Source organism: Dromiciops gliroides, chromosome 4 (assembly GCF_019393635.1).
Source record: "Dromiciops gliroides isolate mDroGli1 chromosome 4, mDroGli1.pri, whole genome shotgun sequence".
NCBI classification, from domain to species: Eukaryota; Metazoa; Chordata; class Mammalia; order Microbiotheria; family Microbiotheriidae; genus Dromiciops; species Dromiciops gliroides.
Window position 1 is genome coordinate 213,569,927 of NC_057864.1, and position 13,926 is coordinate 213,583,852.

The window sequence follows — 13,926 nt, forward strand, 5'->3', positions numbered from 1 at the left end:
CCAATATTAAGGTGAGTCACCCTAACACACTCCGTATATCAAATTTTGGCCCTCACAAGTAATAATTTTGTTTCTTCCTTGCCTATTCTAATTGCTTCAATTTCTTTTTCTTCTCTTATTGCTAAGGCTAATATTTCTGGTACAATATTGAATAATAGGGGTGATAATGGACATCTTTGTTTCACCCCTGATCTTATTGGGAATACTTCTAACTTATCCCCATTACATAAAATTCTTGCTAATGGTTTTAGGTAGATACTGTTTAGCTCCATTTATTCCTTTGTTCTCTAGTGTTTTTTAATAGGAATGGGTGCTATATTTTGTCCAAAGCTTTCTCAGAATCTACTGAAATAATCATATGTGGTCAATTATGCTGATAGTTTTCCTAATATTGAACCAGACCTGCATTCCTACTATATATCACACCGGATCATAGTGTATTATACTGGTGATAAATTGCTATAATCTCTTTACCAATATCCTATTTAAAACCATATTTTTCTCATAAAAAGAATTTGAGGGGCAGCTAGGTGGTACAGTAGGTAGAGCACCGGCCCTGGAGTCAGAAGGACCTGAGTTCAAACCCAGCCTCAGACACTTAACACTTACTAGATGTGTGACCCTGGACAAGTCACTTAACCCCAATTGCCTCGCCAAAAAAAAAAAAAAAGAATTTGATAGAATTCCTTCTTCACTTATTTTTCCAAATAGTTTATATAGTATTAGAATTAAATGTTCTTTAACTGTTTGGTAGAATTCACTTGTAAACCCATTTGGCCCTGGAGATTTTTTTCTTAGGGAATTCATTGATGGCTTGTTCAATTTCTTTTTCTAAAATAGGCTTATTTAAGGATTTTATTTCCTCTTCTGTTAATCTGGGCAATTAATATTTTTGTAACTATTCATCCATTTCATTTATATTGTCAAATTTATTGACATATAGTTGGACAAAATAGCTCCTAATTTTTGCTTTAATTTCCTCTTCATTGATGGTGAACTCACCCTTTTCAATTTTAATACTAGTAATTTAGTTTTCTTCTTTCTTTCTCTCTCTTTTTTTTTTTTTGCGGGGCAATGGGGATTAAGTGACTTGCCCAGGGTCACACAGCTAGCAAGTGTCAAGTGTCTGAGGCTGGATTTGAACTCAGATACTCCTGAATCCAGGGCCGGTGCTTTATCCACTGCGCCACCTAGCCGCCCCCTCTTCTTTCTTTTTTTAATTAAATTAACCAAAGGTTTATATTTTGTTTTTTATAGAACCAGTTCTTAGTTTTATTTATAAAATCTATAGTTTTCTTTCTTCTTACTTTCTTTCTTTCTTTTGTGGATCAGTGAGGGTTAAGTGACTTTTCCAGAGTCACACAACTAGTAAGTGTCAAGTGTCTGAGGCCATATTTGAACTCAGATCCTCCTGAATCCAGGGCTTTATCCACTATGCCACCTAGCTGCCCCCCTCTTTTGTGTTTTTTAAAGTTGAGTTCTGCTCCTGAAGTACAGCATGCACTGTCCCAGGTTTCTTTTGCTGGGGGCCAGGAGCCTAGTCACTGGCTTTCTGCTCTGATGTCTCAGCTGCTTGTAGCTTGCTCACTGCACTGGAGTGACCCAACCTAGTTGGGCCTGTTGAATAGCAGATACCCCAGCTGGCAGATTGCCTTTTGTGTTGGGGCTGGGGGCTTCACAACTGGCCTGCTGTGCCACTAGCTTGCTGAGCTAGGACTAAGGGCCTTTAGCTGTTGATCTGTGCTGTGACTAAGAGCCTTTTGCTGGCCTGCCCAGACACCCTCTGCACTGAGCTGGACTCCCCTTTTACCCAGATGAGACAGACCTTTCCTAAAGACCTTCTCTAGGTTATCTTAAATCAGAAGATTGTTTCACTCTGTCTTTTTGTAGGTTCTGCAGCTCCAAAATCCTTAATTAATTAGTTAGATTTAATTAATTTAATGTTGCTTTTGAGGGAAATTTGAGAGAGCTCAGGCAATTTCCTGGCTTCACTCTGACATCTTGGCTCTGCCTCTGGAAATCTCGACTGTGTATTGGTAAAGGGCTTTGTTATTATTTTTTTCATTTGGGGAAGGGATATGGGAAGAAGAGAAAATAAATGCTTATTAATTGAAACAAAGTTTTTAATTAGGGGCAGCTAGTTGGGGAAGTGGATAGAGCACTGGCCCTGGATTCAGGAGTAACTGAGTTCAAATTTGACTTCAAACAATAGCTGGGTGACCCTGAGAATGTTACTTAATCCTCAAATGCTTTTTAAAAAAAAAACCACTCTTCAGAATTTTTTTATCATGGTTTTCAGGGAGTCCATTGATTCTTTTTATCCTAATCTTAATAGTATTTTTTCTCAGTTACATGTAAAGATAGTTTTCAACATTTGTTTTTATAAGATTTTGAGTTCCAAAGTTTTCTCCTTCCCTTCCCTTCCTTCTCCCCAAGACAGAAAGCAATCTGATAGAGCTTATATATGTACAATCACATTAAACACATTTCTGCATTAGTCCTGTGAAAAAAGAATCAGAACAAAAGGCATGAAGCTCAAAAATGAAAAAAAAAATTAGAAATGATATGGTTCAATCTGCATTCAGATTCCACAGTTCTTTATTCTGGGCATTTTCCATGATGAGTGCTTTGGAACTGTCGTGGATCATTGTATTGCTGAGAAGAGCTAAATCTATCACAATTGATCATAACACAATGTTGCTGTTACTATGTACAATATTCTCCTGGTTCTGCTCACTTCACTCGGCACGTCCCCTAAAGTCTTTCCAGGTTTCTCTGAATTCTACCCGCTTATCACAACTTGTTCAATTCCTCAATTGATGGCATCCCCTGAGTCTATTGATTCTAGAATTATGTCTCCTTGACCTGTTTTCCAGGTGAGTTGTTTTTGATATCAGATATCTTATAGTGTTGTGGGGTTTTTGTTGGGTTTTGGGGGGGTTTTGCATGGCAATGGGGGTTAAATGACTTGCCCAGGGTCACACAGCTAGTAAGTGTCAAGTTCCTGAGGCCAGATTTGAAATCTTACAATGTTTAAAAAACAAATTTTAGTCTTTTGATATTCTTGGGGCAAAGGTTGCTACTTTATTTTCTAAGCTACTTAATCTCCATCCATTTTTTTTCTTCCAAATATTTTATTTCACTTTTACCCTCTTATTTCATTTGTTCTAGCTATTCATATAATACTTGTGGAAGATCCATTTTTTCCTATGAGCATTTGAACAAGAGCAGATCCAGAGTTAGTCTCTATTTTTTGGGGGGGGAGACTCTAGATTTATAATAATTTTGAAACTGATTATTGACTTCTTTGGTTTAGTCATCTCTCCACATTTTGTTCATAAATTGGGACTTAGTGTCAGAGCCATACTCCACCCCTTGCTGCACATTTGGGTCAGTGGTTGACCTTGTTTTTTCCTGCCTTGGGTCACCTGTATTCTTGCACTGAACTCCTCCTCCCGGGTGAGCTCCCTCTGGATCTTGCAGGTTCAGAGGGCAGGATCTTCAGCACTCTCTCTGGCATTTCAGTACAGGGTGCTAGGGACCTCAGAGCCCTAGGTTGTCCTAGTCCAAGCTGCACTCACCCTGGTCATGGTTATTTTGCTACTAGGGGCTTCCAGGCATCCCAGGGACTTTCTCAGGAGAGACCTCTGCTCTTTCTTCCCCCCAAAAGAAGGCCATCCAGGCTATAGGTATCTTTGACGGTTCTCTGTTCGGGATAAAATATTACTGTCTCGTTAGCCTGGGCAGGAGTTTGCTGGCTGCCAATAGGAGAAAGTCACTTACTTAAATTCCTTACTTTATCTTCTGCAAACTTCACGTTTTTCCTAGAGTATATGTTGTAGAGCTGGGCTCTGTTCAGGAAGCCATTTGAGGCTTCCTGTTTTTCTGAGAGATTTTCTTCACAATTTCATTTTACCCGTTTTCCTTTCGTGAATTTTCCTTTTCTGCCCCTTTCAGTAACCAACCATATGAAAGGGACAATGCCTTCCATCGTTTTGAGAGGCGATACGTGGCACTAAAGCTGTTTGGAAAGAGGTAGAGGCAGAGGTGAGGAGGGAAAGCACTCCAGGCAGTTGGGACAGCCCGTTCAAAGGCGCAGAGGGAAGATGCAAAAAGGCCATTAGAGTGTGGGACCGTAGAGTGTGGGCAGGGGAGTAATGTATCCCAGGGCTGGTTATATGAAATTATACCTGAGAACTTGCAGTCTGCTGCCAGCTCAATATAGTGCGAGACCCGAACTAGGAGGGTTAAGTCAAAGATGCTCTCCAGGCCACGCCCCCGACCACAGCACCACCTTCGCCCACGATGTCAGCCAATCATAACCTCTTGACCGAACCCACCCCCGGCCACACTAATATGGCCGAAGCTATTCGAATGATACCACCTCCTCTCTTGGAAAGCGATTTCTGATTGGATAAACTGTCTTTTCTCTCCTCCCTCCTTCCCGGGGTTGGAGCCAGGTCTCATTCCAGGACCTCAGAGTCTGCTCGGGTCCAAGAAGGATAGTAGCTGTCGTGATGGAGCGAAGTTTTGACGGCCGCCGGGCGCTTGTCACCGGAGCGGGCAAAGGTAGGACCGGAGCCGAGGCTGGGGCTGGGGCTGGGGCTGGGGCCGAGGCCCGGGCCAGGGCAGGGGTCGGTGGTAGGCGGGGCCGAGCGGTCAAGAGGGTCGAAACCATCCCTCATCTTCTCCGTGCGTTGCAGGCATCGGAAGGGACACTGCCAAGGCGTTGTTTGCCAGAGGAGCCCAAGTGGTAGCAGTGAGCCGGACTCAGGAGGACCTGGTCAGCCTGGCCCAGGAGGTAACTGGGGATCTCCGAGCCCCGCAGTCCCTTCCTGCTCTAGCCCCACCCCGCCCACTAGAACCTTGCCCCTAGCCTTCTGGGCACGTGGGTCCAGAGAGGCCAGGCTGCTGCATGCCAGCTGACTTCGCGGGTCAGCCTCCTCACCCACATCCCTCCTGCTTGGTCCTCCCACCAAAAACAGCAGCAAAATCCAGAGATTCAGAGGCAACAGAGTTGGACTTAGGTGCAGAAGGTCTAGTCTCCCATTCGAGCTCTGCCCCTTCCTTCCTTCCTTCCTTACACTTTTCTGACTGACAGTTTCCTTATCTATAAAATGGAGAGGATATTGAGGCTCGGTAATAAAAGCCGGCATTTATACAGTGCATTTTAAGGTTTGCAAAGCCCTTCACACACATTTGTCTTTTGATCCGCACAACCACCCAGGGAGGTAGGCTATTACTATTTTTCCTTTTTAGCTGCTCTGTGGTTTTGTTCATAAAGAGAATTTCTGATGAGGAAATGCCTTCTATGAGAGTCACTGCTCTGGGACTTCTGGCTCTGAAGAGTTGCCTGGGGGCATCAAGCAGTTAAATGACTGACTGGATTACTCAGCCAGGAGGGCTCCTCGGCTGGGTCCTCAACCTCACCCATGCCTCACAGTTACTGTAATTATCCTCATTGTACATAGGAAGAAACAAGCAGAAAGGGGTTAAGGGACTGGCTCAGAATTAGTCAATGTCAGATGTGGGTTTGAAGCCCACATCCCCAAATCTTCCTCACTCCAGTACCAACACCTTCTTAGGGTATCTACTCTAAGATAAACGGCACAGGCAAAGTGCTTCTTAAATTTTGATCATAGGCTATCCTAATTCTCTATCTTTCCCCATCTGTCTTCCAGTCTACAGAGTTGATGGTCCAGGCCTTGGGGCCATGCTGTGAGAATCATCACCCACTCTTGGTCCCTACTGCCATACATTCATGTCCACTCCCAGGTCACATTTGGCAGAGACCTGGGACTCCAGAACAGCAGAGGCTGAGGCTACAGCTGCCTCCTGCTCCCCAGAAATGTACTTGAAGTAATCTGGGGGCACAGAGTCGTAGCTATTGTGATGACATGGGCAGAGGTAGTTGAAAGTGTATGAGGGGCAACTAGGTGGCAGGTAGGTCAAGCAGTGAATAGAGCACTGGCCCTGGAGTCCAGGAGGACCTGAGTTCAAATTTGGTCTCAGACACTTACTAGCTGTGTAACCTTGAGAGAGTCACTTAACCCCGACTGCCACCCCCCAGTTCCCAAAAAAGTGTTTGAGGGGTGAGCAGTGAGCCTTCAATTTCCTTGAGAAATCCAATTCTGGCTCAAAGTTTAGAACTGAGGGATTCTGTTTTCTAAGGGGCACCAAAGTTCCCAGAGACCATTTTGAGGGGTTACAGGATCTACTGGAGACTCCTGTCATTGTCATTCTACAAGTCAACTTTAATATGCTCTTAACCCATGAGTGGAAGCACTGCCAGGAAATGAGAACCTAAGACTTGTTCATCATCATCATGTGATCATCTCACTTTCCCATTCCCATTCCCCAATTGTCTTCCTCTTTCCTGAGCTCCTAGTTGGGGTCAGGAACTCTTCCACCTCAGGAAGCTTTTCTCCCATTGTTGCCTTTCCAATCCCCTGAAGTGCCCAGGAATAGAGACTTTATGTGTGGATCTGGGAGACTGGGAGGCCACAGAGCAGGCTCTGAGCAACATTGGCCCCGTGGACCTGTTGGTGAACAATGCAGGTGTAGCCTTGCTACAGCCTTTCCTGGAAGTCACTAAGGAGGCATGTGACAGGTAAGCCCTAGGGGTAGGGAAAAAAAAAAAGCAGGGCTCCAGGATGGTGGGGAAACTGACCTGCTTAAAAGGCAGGTCCTAGGAATCTACCCTGGTATTTTTCCCCTGTGGGGGGAATGAGAACCCACCTTATCTGCTCTGCTGAAGAAGGAACTGGGATGGGCCCTGGGGTTGTGGGTAGGGAGATATTTTCCCTTCTGGCTATGACTGTCTGTATCTGTCCCCAGATCCTTTGATGTGAATTATCGGTCAGTGGTCCAAGTGTCCCAGGTGAGTGGTGGCACAAGGTTTGGGAATTCCAACAATGTGGGAAATGATAATATAATAAAATTCCCTCATTCAAACCCCTTCTTCCTTCTCATCCTTCTGTTTGGTACCCATTTCCTCCCTGATCTCTAGATTGTTGCCAGGGGGTTGATAGCACGGGGAGCCCCAGGAGCTATCGTCAATGTGTCCAGCCAGGCCTCCAAATGTGCCCTAAGGGACCATGCCATCTACTGTGAGTGCATGCCCCCTGAGCCCTCCCTCACTGTCCTTTCTTCAGCCACTTGTTTCAACAATTTGAACCACCAGGCCCCATCTTAATGTAGAATGGAAAGTCTGGGAGGAAGGAACCTGAGAGATCAGGTAATCCAACCCCTGCACTTTACAGGTGAAAAAACTGAGGCCCAGAGAATTATCCACAGGGAGCCGGTGAAAGGGAGGACTGGACACCAAGTCTTTTGACACTCAGCCTGGGGCTTAACCTTCCCATTAACCGGGTCCCTGGGCCACTTCCAACTCTTGGGTTCCCTAACCCTGAGTCTCTTGGTCAATCAACAAGCATTGATTAAGTGCCTACTATATGACAGGCACTGTGCTAAACACCAGGGAAGCAAAAACACAGCCCCTGACCTTGAGGTGCCTCCTCCTTCTCTCTGTATATTTGCCAGCTACCCCTCTTAACCATCCTTTTCTAAATAACCAAAGACTTTTAATGTTTTTTCTCTCTTTTACTATACTCCATCGCCCCTGATCAGGCTCCACCAAAAGTGCCATGGATATGCTAACCAAGGTGATGGCTCTGGAGCTGGGACCCCACAAGGTAAGATCTGAGGCATCATGATTAAGTCCACTTATTACACGACCCAAAAGGGCCTCTCCCCAGCAGCCAGGTGGCACAGTGGATAGAGCACTGGACCTGGAGTCAGGAGGACCTGAGTTCAAATGTGGCCTAAGACACTTGACACTTACTAGTTGTGTGACCCTGGGCTTAACCCTCATTGCCAAGAAAGAAAGAGAGAGAAAGAAAGAAAGAAAGAAAGAAAGAAAGAAAGAAAGAAAGAAAGAAAGAAAGAAAGAAAGAAAGAAAGAAAGAAAGAAAGAAAGAAAGAAAGAAAGAAAGAAAGAAAGGAAGAAAGGAAGAAAGAAAGAAAGAAAGAAAGAAAGAAAAGTCCTATCCTCTGCCTTGGTCAGCCCACAGCTGGAGCAGTTTCTTCATTTCTGCATGCCACATTTTAGGAAGAATGTTGATAATTTAGGTTTCAGAGGAGAAGCTGGATAGAAATGGGTTTCAAGTTCATGTCCTATCAGTTGAAGGCATTGGAGATGTTTAAGTGGCTCCGTGGATAGAGCACCACACCTGGAGTTAGGAAAACCTGAGTTCAAATGTGGTCTCTTACACTTACTGGCCTCTGACACTTACTAACTGTGTGATCCTGGGCAAGTCACTTAACCCTAACTGCCTGCAAAACATGCCTGCAGAAGGAAATACTGAGGGTGACATCTTGTTATAACTGTGTTCCTGTAATGAAGGGCTGTTGTTTGGAAGAGGTGTTAGACTTTTTCTCTATGGTACCAGTCCCTGGCACATCATAAGGATAAGTCCTTATCAGTTCCTATTGACTGACTGACCGGAGGACAAAATGAGAAGTATTGAGTAAAAGTTAGAGAGGGAAATGTGGTCTTGCTGGGGGCTTTTGGGGGAGTGGAGCAAAAAAAACCCCAAAAAACCCTTCAGAACACTTAAAACTATCCCACCGTGGAACAAGGCTGCTTCAGGAGAAGTGGGGTTGGGGGTCTCCTGGCAATAGCTGTCAGGCACACTTGTCAGGTTCACATTGTAGAGAGGATTCTTGTCCAGCCCTGGGTTGGACCAGATTCCTTCTGAGGTCCCTTTCAGCTCAGTTCCTGAGACTCCCAGGCTGCCCCAAGGGTAGCCATGCCCCTGTAGTGCTAACCTGATCCCCTTTTAACCCAGATCCGGGTGAACACAGTGAATCCCACGGTGGTGATGACTGCCATGGGCAGTGCCAACTGGAGTGACGCCAAGAAAGCAAAGCCCATGCTAAGCCGAATCCCACTGGGCAAGTTTGCAGGTGAGTTGAGGGTGAGCAGTGGGTCCTCAAGATCAAATATCATCCGTTCCCTCTCTTCCCTCCTCCCCCCAGGTTGTTTATCTCTTGGTGCCTTCCAAGAGGCCTAGGACAGAACCTGAGTCCCTTGCACTTGCCATGGATACAAGAATGCACAATCCCCTTTAAAAATGGCAGGGCACAGGGGCAGCTCAGTGGCTCAGTAGATAGAGCACCAGCCCTGGATTCAGGAGGACCTGAGTTGAAATCCGGCCTCAGACACCTGACTCTTACTAACTGTATGACCCAGGGCAAGTCACTTAACCCTCATTGTCCCGACACTCCCCCCCCAAAAGGAGGGGCGCAGGACCCTACCACAGAGACACACCTGTCTCCTAACCTCCTGATATCACCCTGTTCCCCTTGCAGAGGTGCAGGATGTGGTGAACAGCATTCTTTTCCTGCTGAGTGACCATAGTGCCATGACTACGGGCTCAGCCCTGCTGGTGGACGGAGGCTACCTGGTGGGTTAGGAGGCCAGCATCCTGAAGCAAGGGGAGTCGTCTGCTTTATGGGTCCTATTAAATGTGTACAATCTGATCCTTGAATGCTGATTATTTGGCCTGAGGAGGGAAGGGCTGATGGTGGTGCTGGGGAAGGTAGAGATGGAAGAGTTCAGCCTCTTGGGGAGTCTGGGCTGGTTCTGGCTCTAAGTCCCCAAAGTCACCCTACAAACTAAACTAGATCTTTGGGCTTGGGACAAGCCAATATGGGGCTCTTGAGGGAAAACTGTCTGAGGTTGGCAATAGTATAGGCGAGACTCCTGTGGATACTCCTGGCTCACAAAGTAACCATCCCGGGAAGCTCTTGGTATATTGGGGGGGAGGGGAGAGCAGAAAAGCAAGCTATCTGGTTAGTGGAGGGTCAGCTTTAAAGAAAGGCAAGGCCTGTGTTCATGGAGAATGTTTATTGTATAAAATAAGGGATGATGGCCCTGTCCTGGGACAGGATGAATAAAACCCACAGTCACATACTCCCCTCCTTTCCCTCCCCTCACCCTCCCCAATGTGGGATGCCCATCCCGGGGCTTCCCTGGTCATCCCCCTTCTCCTCTCAGAGAGAGACCCTGCTCCCTCCTGTGCTGGCTGGAGGCCTGGGCTCCTGGCTCCCTGGGTGCAGAGCAGAGTGGGAGGAAGCTTCAGACTGTGCTTGCCAGGCCTGGGTAGGAGGGGGCAGGGGCTTCCTCTCTCCCCTGTCTATCAGCTACCCCCCTCCAGCCCCTCCAGGACAGCATGCCCTGTTCCTTGTGCTGTTCTTCCCTCCCCAGAGCCCAAGCCTCCCCTCCCCACCCCCCTCCCTCACTATCTTCCCACTCCCCAGACCCATGTCACATCAGACTGAAGGGAAATCAAACATTTCAACAATGACACCATACTTGGGGGTCTGGGACACCGTCCTAGCCCCCCTGGCCCTTGGGCTCCTAGCCCTCCTCACCACTCAGGCCCCCTCGGGTAGGGGACTCTGGGCAGGATCTAGAACACAGTACACTTCTTCCCAGGTTTCTTGATGGGAGGGGGACACAGCACTGCCCGAATGGCTTCATCAAACACTGTCTTAAGCCCCCGCTGAGTCAATGCTGAGCACTCCAGGTACTTGACAGAACCTGGGGGTAGGGGGAAGGGGTCTCAGGGTGAGGATGAGGATGGCAGCAGCCCTACCTTATCATGTAACTGACCTTCCTCTTATCATCCCCTGCTACTGTATCCCACTGCCCCTACTCACCAATCTCTCGGGCCATGGCCAAGCCCTGGGGGTAGGTGATGGGGGCCAGCTTCTTGTCCCGAAGCCGTTCGATGGTGTCCTTGTCATCTCGAAGGTCCAGCTTGGTGCCCACCAGGATTATGGGCGTGTTGGGGCAGTGATGTCGTACCTCAGGGTACCACTATGGGAAGATGTATGAGATGCTAAGGGGTCATCCCTTCCTTGTGGCCCCTGTTCTCTCTCCCCTTTCCTGGGCCTCAGGCTTCTGGAAAAGGAAGAAAAGGGCCTAGTGTTCCTAGCATGGCTTTCCTTCCTGCCCTTGCCCACGTAGTACCTTGGCACGGACATTCTCGAAGGAGGCTGGGCTCACCAGGGAGAAGCAGATCAGGAAGACATCCTATGGAGGAAAAGGGGGTCAAGCGTTTGCTGGTGAAAGGAATCCTCCCCACACTCTATTTCACCCACCTTGGCCCACTGTCAAATTCCAACCCTGACCTACAAGTCTGGGTACTGAAATCCCAATTCTCCCCAGAGCCCCAGAGCCCCTAGCCAGCTTGGGAAGGGGAGAAAGTAGGAAACTGCAGGGACTACATACAGTCTGGGGATAAGAGAGGGGTCGAAGCCGGTCATAGTCTTCCTGCCCAGCTGTATCCCACAGCCCCAGGTTCACTGGCTTCCCATCTACCATCACATTGGCTGAGTAATTGTCAAAACTGGAGGAACAAGACATGGATGTCAGAGTTGAGGAGTTTGGCCCCTGAGTCCCGCTCCCCCTCACCCCCAGAGCTCTGCACAGGGATCTTCAAAAGTCTTAGCCACCCCATTGCCCTGTCCCCCTCCAGCCCTTCAGAATCAGCAACACTGTATCTTCAGGGAATGTAGACTGTGGCAAAGTCAGCATTTGCCCTCCCCTCTCCAAGGTCCTCCCATCTTTTCCACAGGCAGGGACCAAACCCAGACATGCACCCCTCTTCTTCTTTTTTTTTTTTTAGTGAGGCAATTGGGGTTAAGTGACTTGCCCAGGGTCACACAGCTAGTAAGTGTTAAGTGTCTGAGGCTGGATTTGAACTCAGGTACTCCTGACTCCAGGGCCGGTGCTCTATCCACTGCTCCACCTAGCTGCCCCCCCGTGCACCCCTCTTCTGTGCCCCCTCTTTGGTCTCCTTTCTAACTGGCTGTCTTCAAGTGCCCTGTCCCAGACTGCCCGGGTCCCAGGCGCTCACACGGTGGGGATGTACTCTCCAGGGAAGGCATTCGTGGTGTAGCTGATCAGCAGGCATGTCTTCCCCACGGCTCTTTAGGATGAAATGGCATACACCAGAGGCTGATTCCCAAAGTCTTGCCCATACCCTCCCCCACTGAACCCACCCACTTGATGAAGACTCTGTCCTTTCTTTGGGATGTTGCACCCCAAGGTCTGGAATGAGGAGACAGGAGTCTAGATGAAGGTGGAAACTGTGGGGTCTCCCATGGTTCCACATGCCTCCCCAGACCCAGTTTTTCTGGAGAGACCCAAGAGGTGTGAAGGAACCAAGAAATGGAAGTTGTTTGGTGGGGTTGAGGGAGGGAAGGGGTGGTGATGGGTATTCCAGCAACTTGAGTGAACTTACAAAGTCTCTAAGGAGGATGAAAAAGGGAAGAGGAGAGGAGCACCCAGTGCCAGGCTGATTCTAACGAGCCTGTCTCACCACTACCTCAGGTCTCAGGCAGAGAGGGTCGGTAGGAGGAAGTAAGTGAGAGCTGGATCTCCTCGAAGTCTGAGACAGTGGGACTCAATCCCACCCACCCAAAAAGGTAGAATTTGTGGGGGAGATGAACTAGTTATTCCTTCTGTGTATGTACTCTGCCTCTTGGGTCACTAGGCCAATACCGATTAAAAAAAAAAAAAACTAGGAATGGGGGGGAAAGACTAGGGCACCCACGGGGGAAATTCATACTCAATTCAATACTCCAGACAAAGTGCTGGGAATGCAAAGGCAAAAATCAAACAGCTGGTGTCCTCAAAGAGTCCACTGAAATGAAAATGTGGGGTGGGAGGTCTGGAGATGGTTAGGAGAAGGGGAAATGGAAGAATTTCAGAGTTGGAACTGAAGGGGTCCTTCAGTTCATTTCTATCTGATGTAAATATTCTCCCTAGCTTCCCTTCCTGACCAATAGTGATACAGGGGGACCTTCCCAAGGCTTTTTCTCCATTTCTTCGGCTCCTCAGGTTACTGCCCTCCTTTTCTGGGACCTGGGTGCCCCTCCCTCTTCCCCCCCCCCCTTTTCCAGTCCAGATGCTGACCAAGGGGCCGAGGCTCTGTCCAGCCCCAAAGAGACAACGCTGCCAGGGCGTGGCACGTGCGTGCCCTCAGATGGGGGGTGGAGGGGATGGGGTGGTGGGCAGACACACCGCCCGGCCCGGGCTGCTGCCCCCGAGCAGGTGTCAGTCCCGTTACCTGGTCTCGTGGGTTCTCAGGATCCAGCAAACGTGCCCTTTCATCTCCCTGGACCCTGCCCCCACCCATCCCGAGATGCAGACCCACCCTTAGCATCCTTGCACTGGCCCCAGCCCCTGCCCCGGCCCCTTCCTCTCCGGCCAGGGTGGCGCCCCAGACCCCGCCCACTGGTCCCCCTGAGCCGGACCCCGCCCCCCGGTACCCCCAGAGCCAGATCCGCCCCCCGCGTCCCCAGGGTGGGCTCCATCGCCCGCCCAGGGCTCACCCGTCGCCGACCACCACGCATTTGATCGCCTGCATGTGCCCGGGGCCAGGAGCCGGCTGCGCGGGAGCCGGGGTCTGCGAGCCGAACCGCAGGGAAATGCCCCAGCGCCGCAGCCACGGCGGGGACTGGAGAGTCGAGGGGGCTGAGCCGAACGAGCGAGCGGCTGGGGCCGGAGACAGCCGAGCGCCGCCGAGCGCCGCGGCCGGAGACAGCCGAAGACCCGAGGCCGGCGGGCGGGCGGGCGCCGCGAAGGTGGGAGGTGGAACCCCAGACCTTTCCCCGCCCACTCGGGCGGAGGTGACTCCGTGGCCCAGGGCCACTGGGGCGGCAGGGGCTTAGCTCCTCCCAAACGAGCTCCCTAAGACCTCTGGGATGGGTAACTCAGTCCTGCCCGGTTTGCTGGCTATGCGGGTGCCGGGCTGGGGCCGCGGGAGGACACGCCTGCGGGCTGGAACGGAGGCAGTGAGGGGAGTACCGCTGAGGGCAGGGGCCTGGCTGCAGGGATCCAGTCCTTTTGTG

At 49.5% G+C, this 13,926-nt stretch overlaps 2 protein-coding genes across 3 annotated transcripts; one reads left to right on the forward strand and one right to left on the reverse strand.

The window, feature by feature from the left end:
* The first annotated feature begins 4,371 nt into the window (after positions 1 to 4,371).
* Positions 4,372 to 9,543, forward strand: DCXR (dicarbonyl and L-xylulose reductase). The gene is made up of 8 exons (XM_043964561.1): positions 4,372 to 4,569; positions 4,704 to 4,801; positions 6,456 to 6,610; positions 6,838 to 6,880; positions 7,010 to 7,109; positions 7,630 to 7,694; positions 8,850 to 8,967; positions 9,373 to 9,543. Exons 1-8 carry the CDS (start codon positions 4,518 to 4,520, stop codon positions 9,474 to 9,476), a joined length of 735 nt encoding a protein of 244 aa, XP_043820496.1. The 5' UTR covers positions 4,372 to 4,517; the 3' UTR covers positions 9,477 to 9,543.
* A 404-nt stretch (positions 9,544 to 9,947) lies between these two features.
* On the reverse strand, positions 9,948 to 13,663 carry RAC3 (Rac family small GTPase 3). Of its 2 annotated transcripts, XM_043999494.1 has the most exons (7): positions 13,408 to 13,585; positions 11,928 to 11,999; positions 11,300 to 11,417; positions 11,039 to 11,101; positions 10,726 to 10,885; positions 10,438 to 10,606; positions 9,955 to 10,112 (listed from the first exon to the last, which is right to left on the reverse strand). In XM_043999494.1, exons 1-6 carry the CDS (start codon positions 13,440 to 13,442, stop codon positions 10,476 to 10,478), a joined length of 579 nt encoding a protein of 192 aa, XP_043855429.1. In that variant the 5' UTR covers positions 13,443 to 13,585; the 3' UTR covers positions 9,955 to 10,112; positions 10,438 to 10,475. The 2 variants fall into 2 exon arrangements, with proteins under 2 accessions (XP_043855430.1, XP_043855429.1); XM_043999495.1 differs by having other exon boundaries at positions 9,948 to 10,606; positions 13,408 to 13,663.
* Between the last annotated feature and the right edge of the window lie 263 nt (positions 13,664 to 13,926).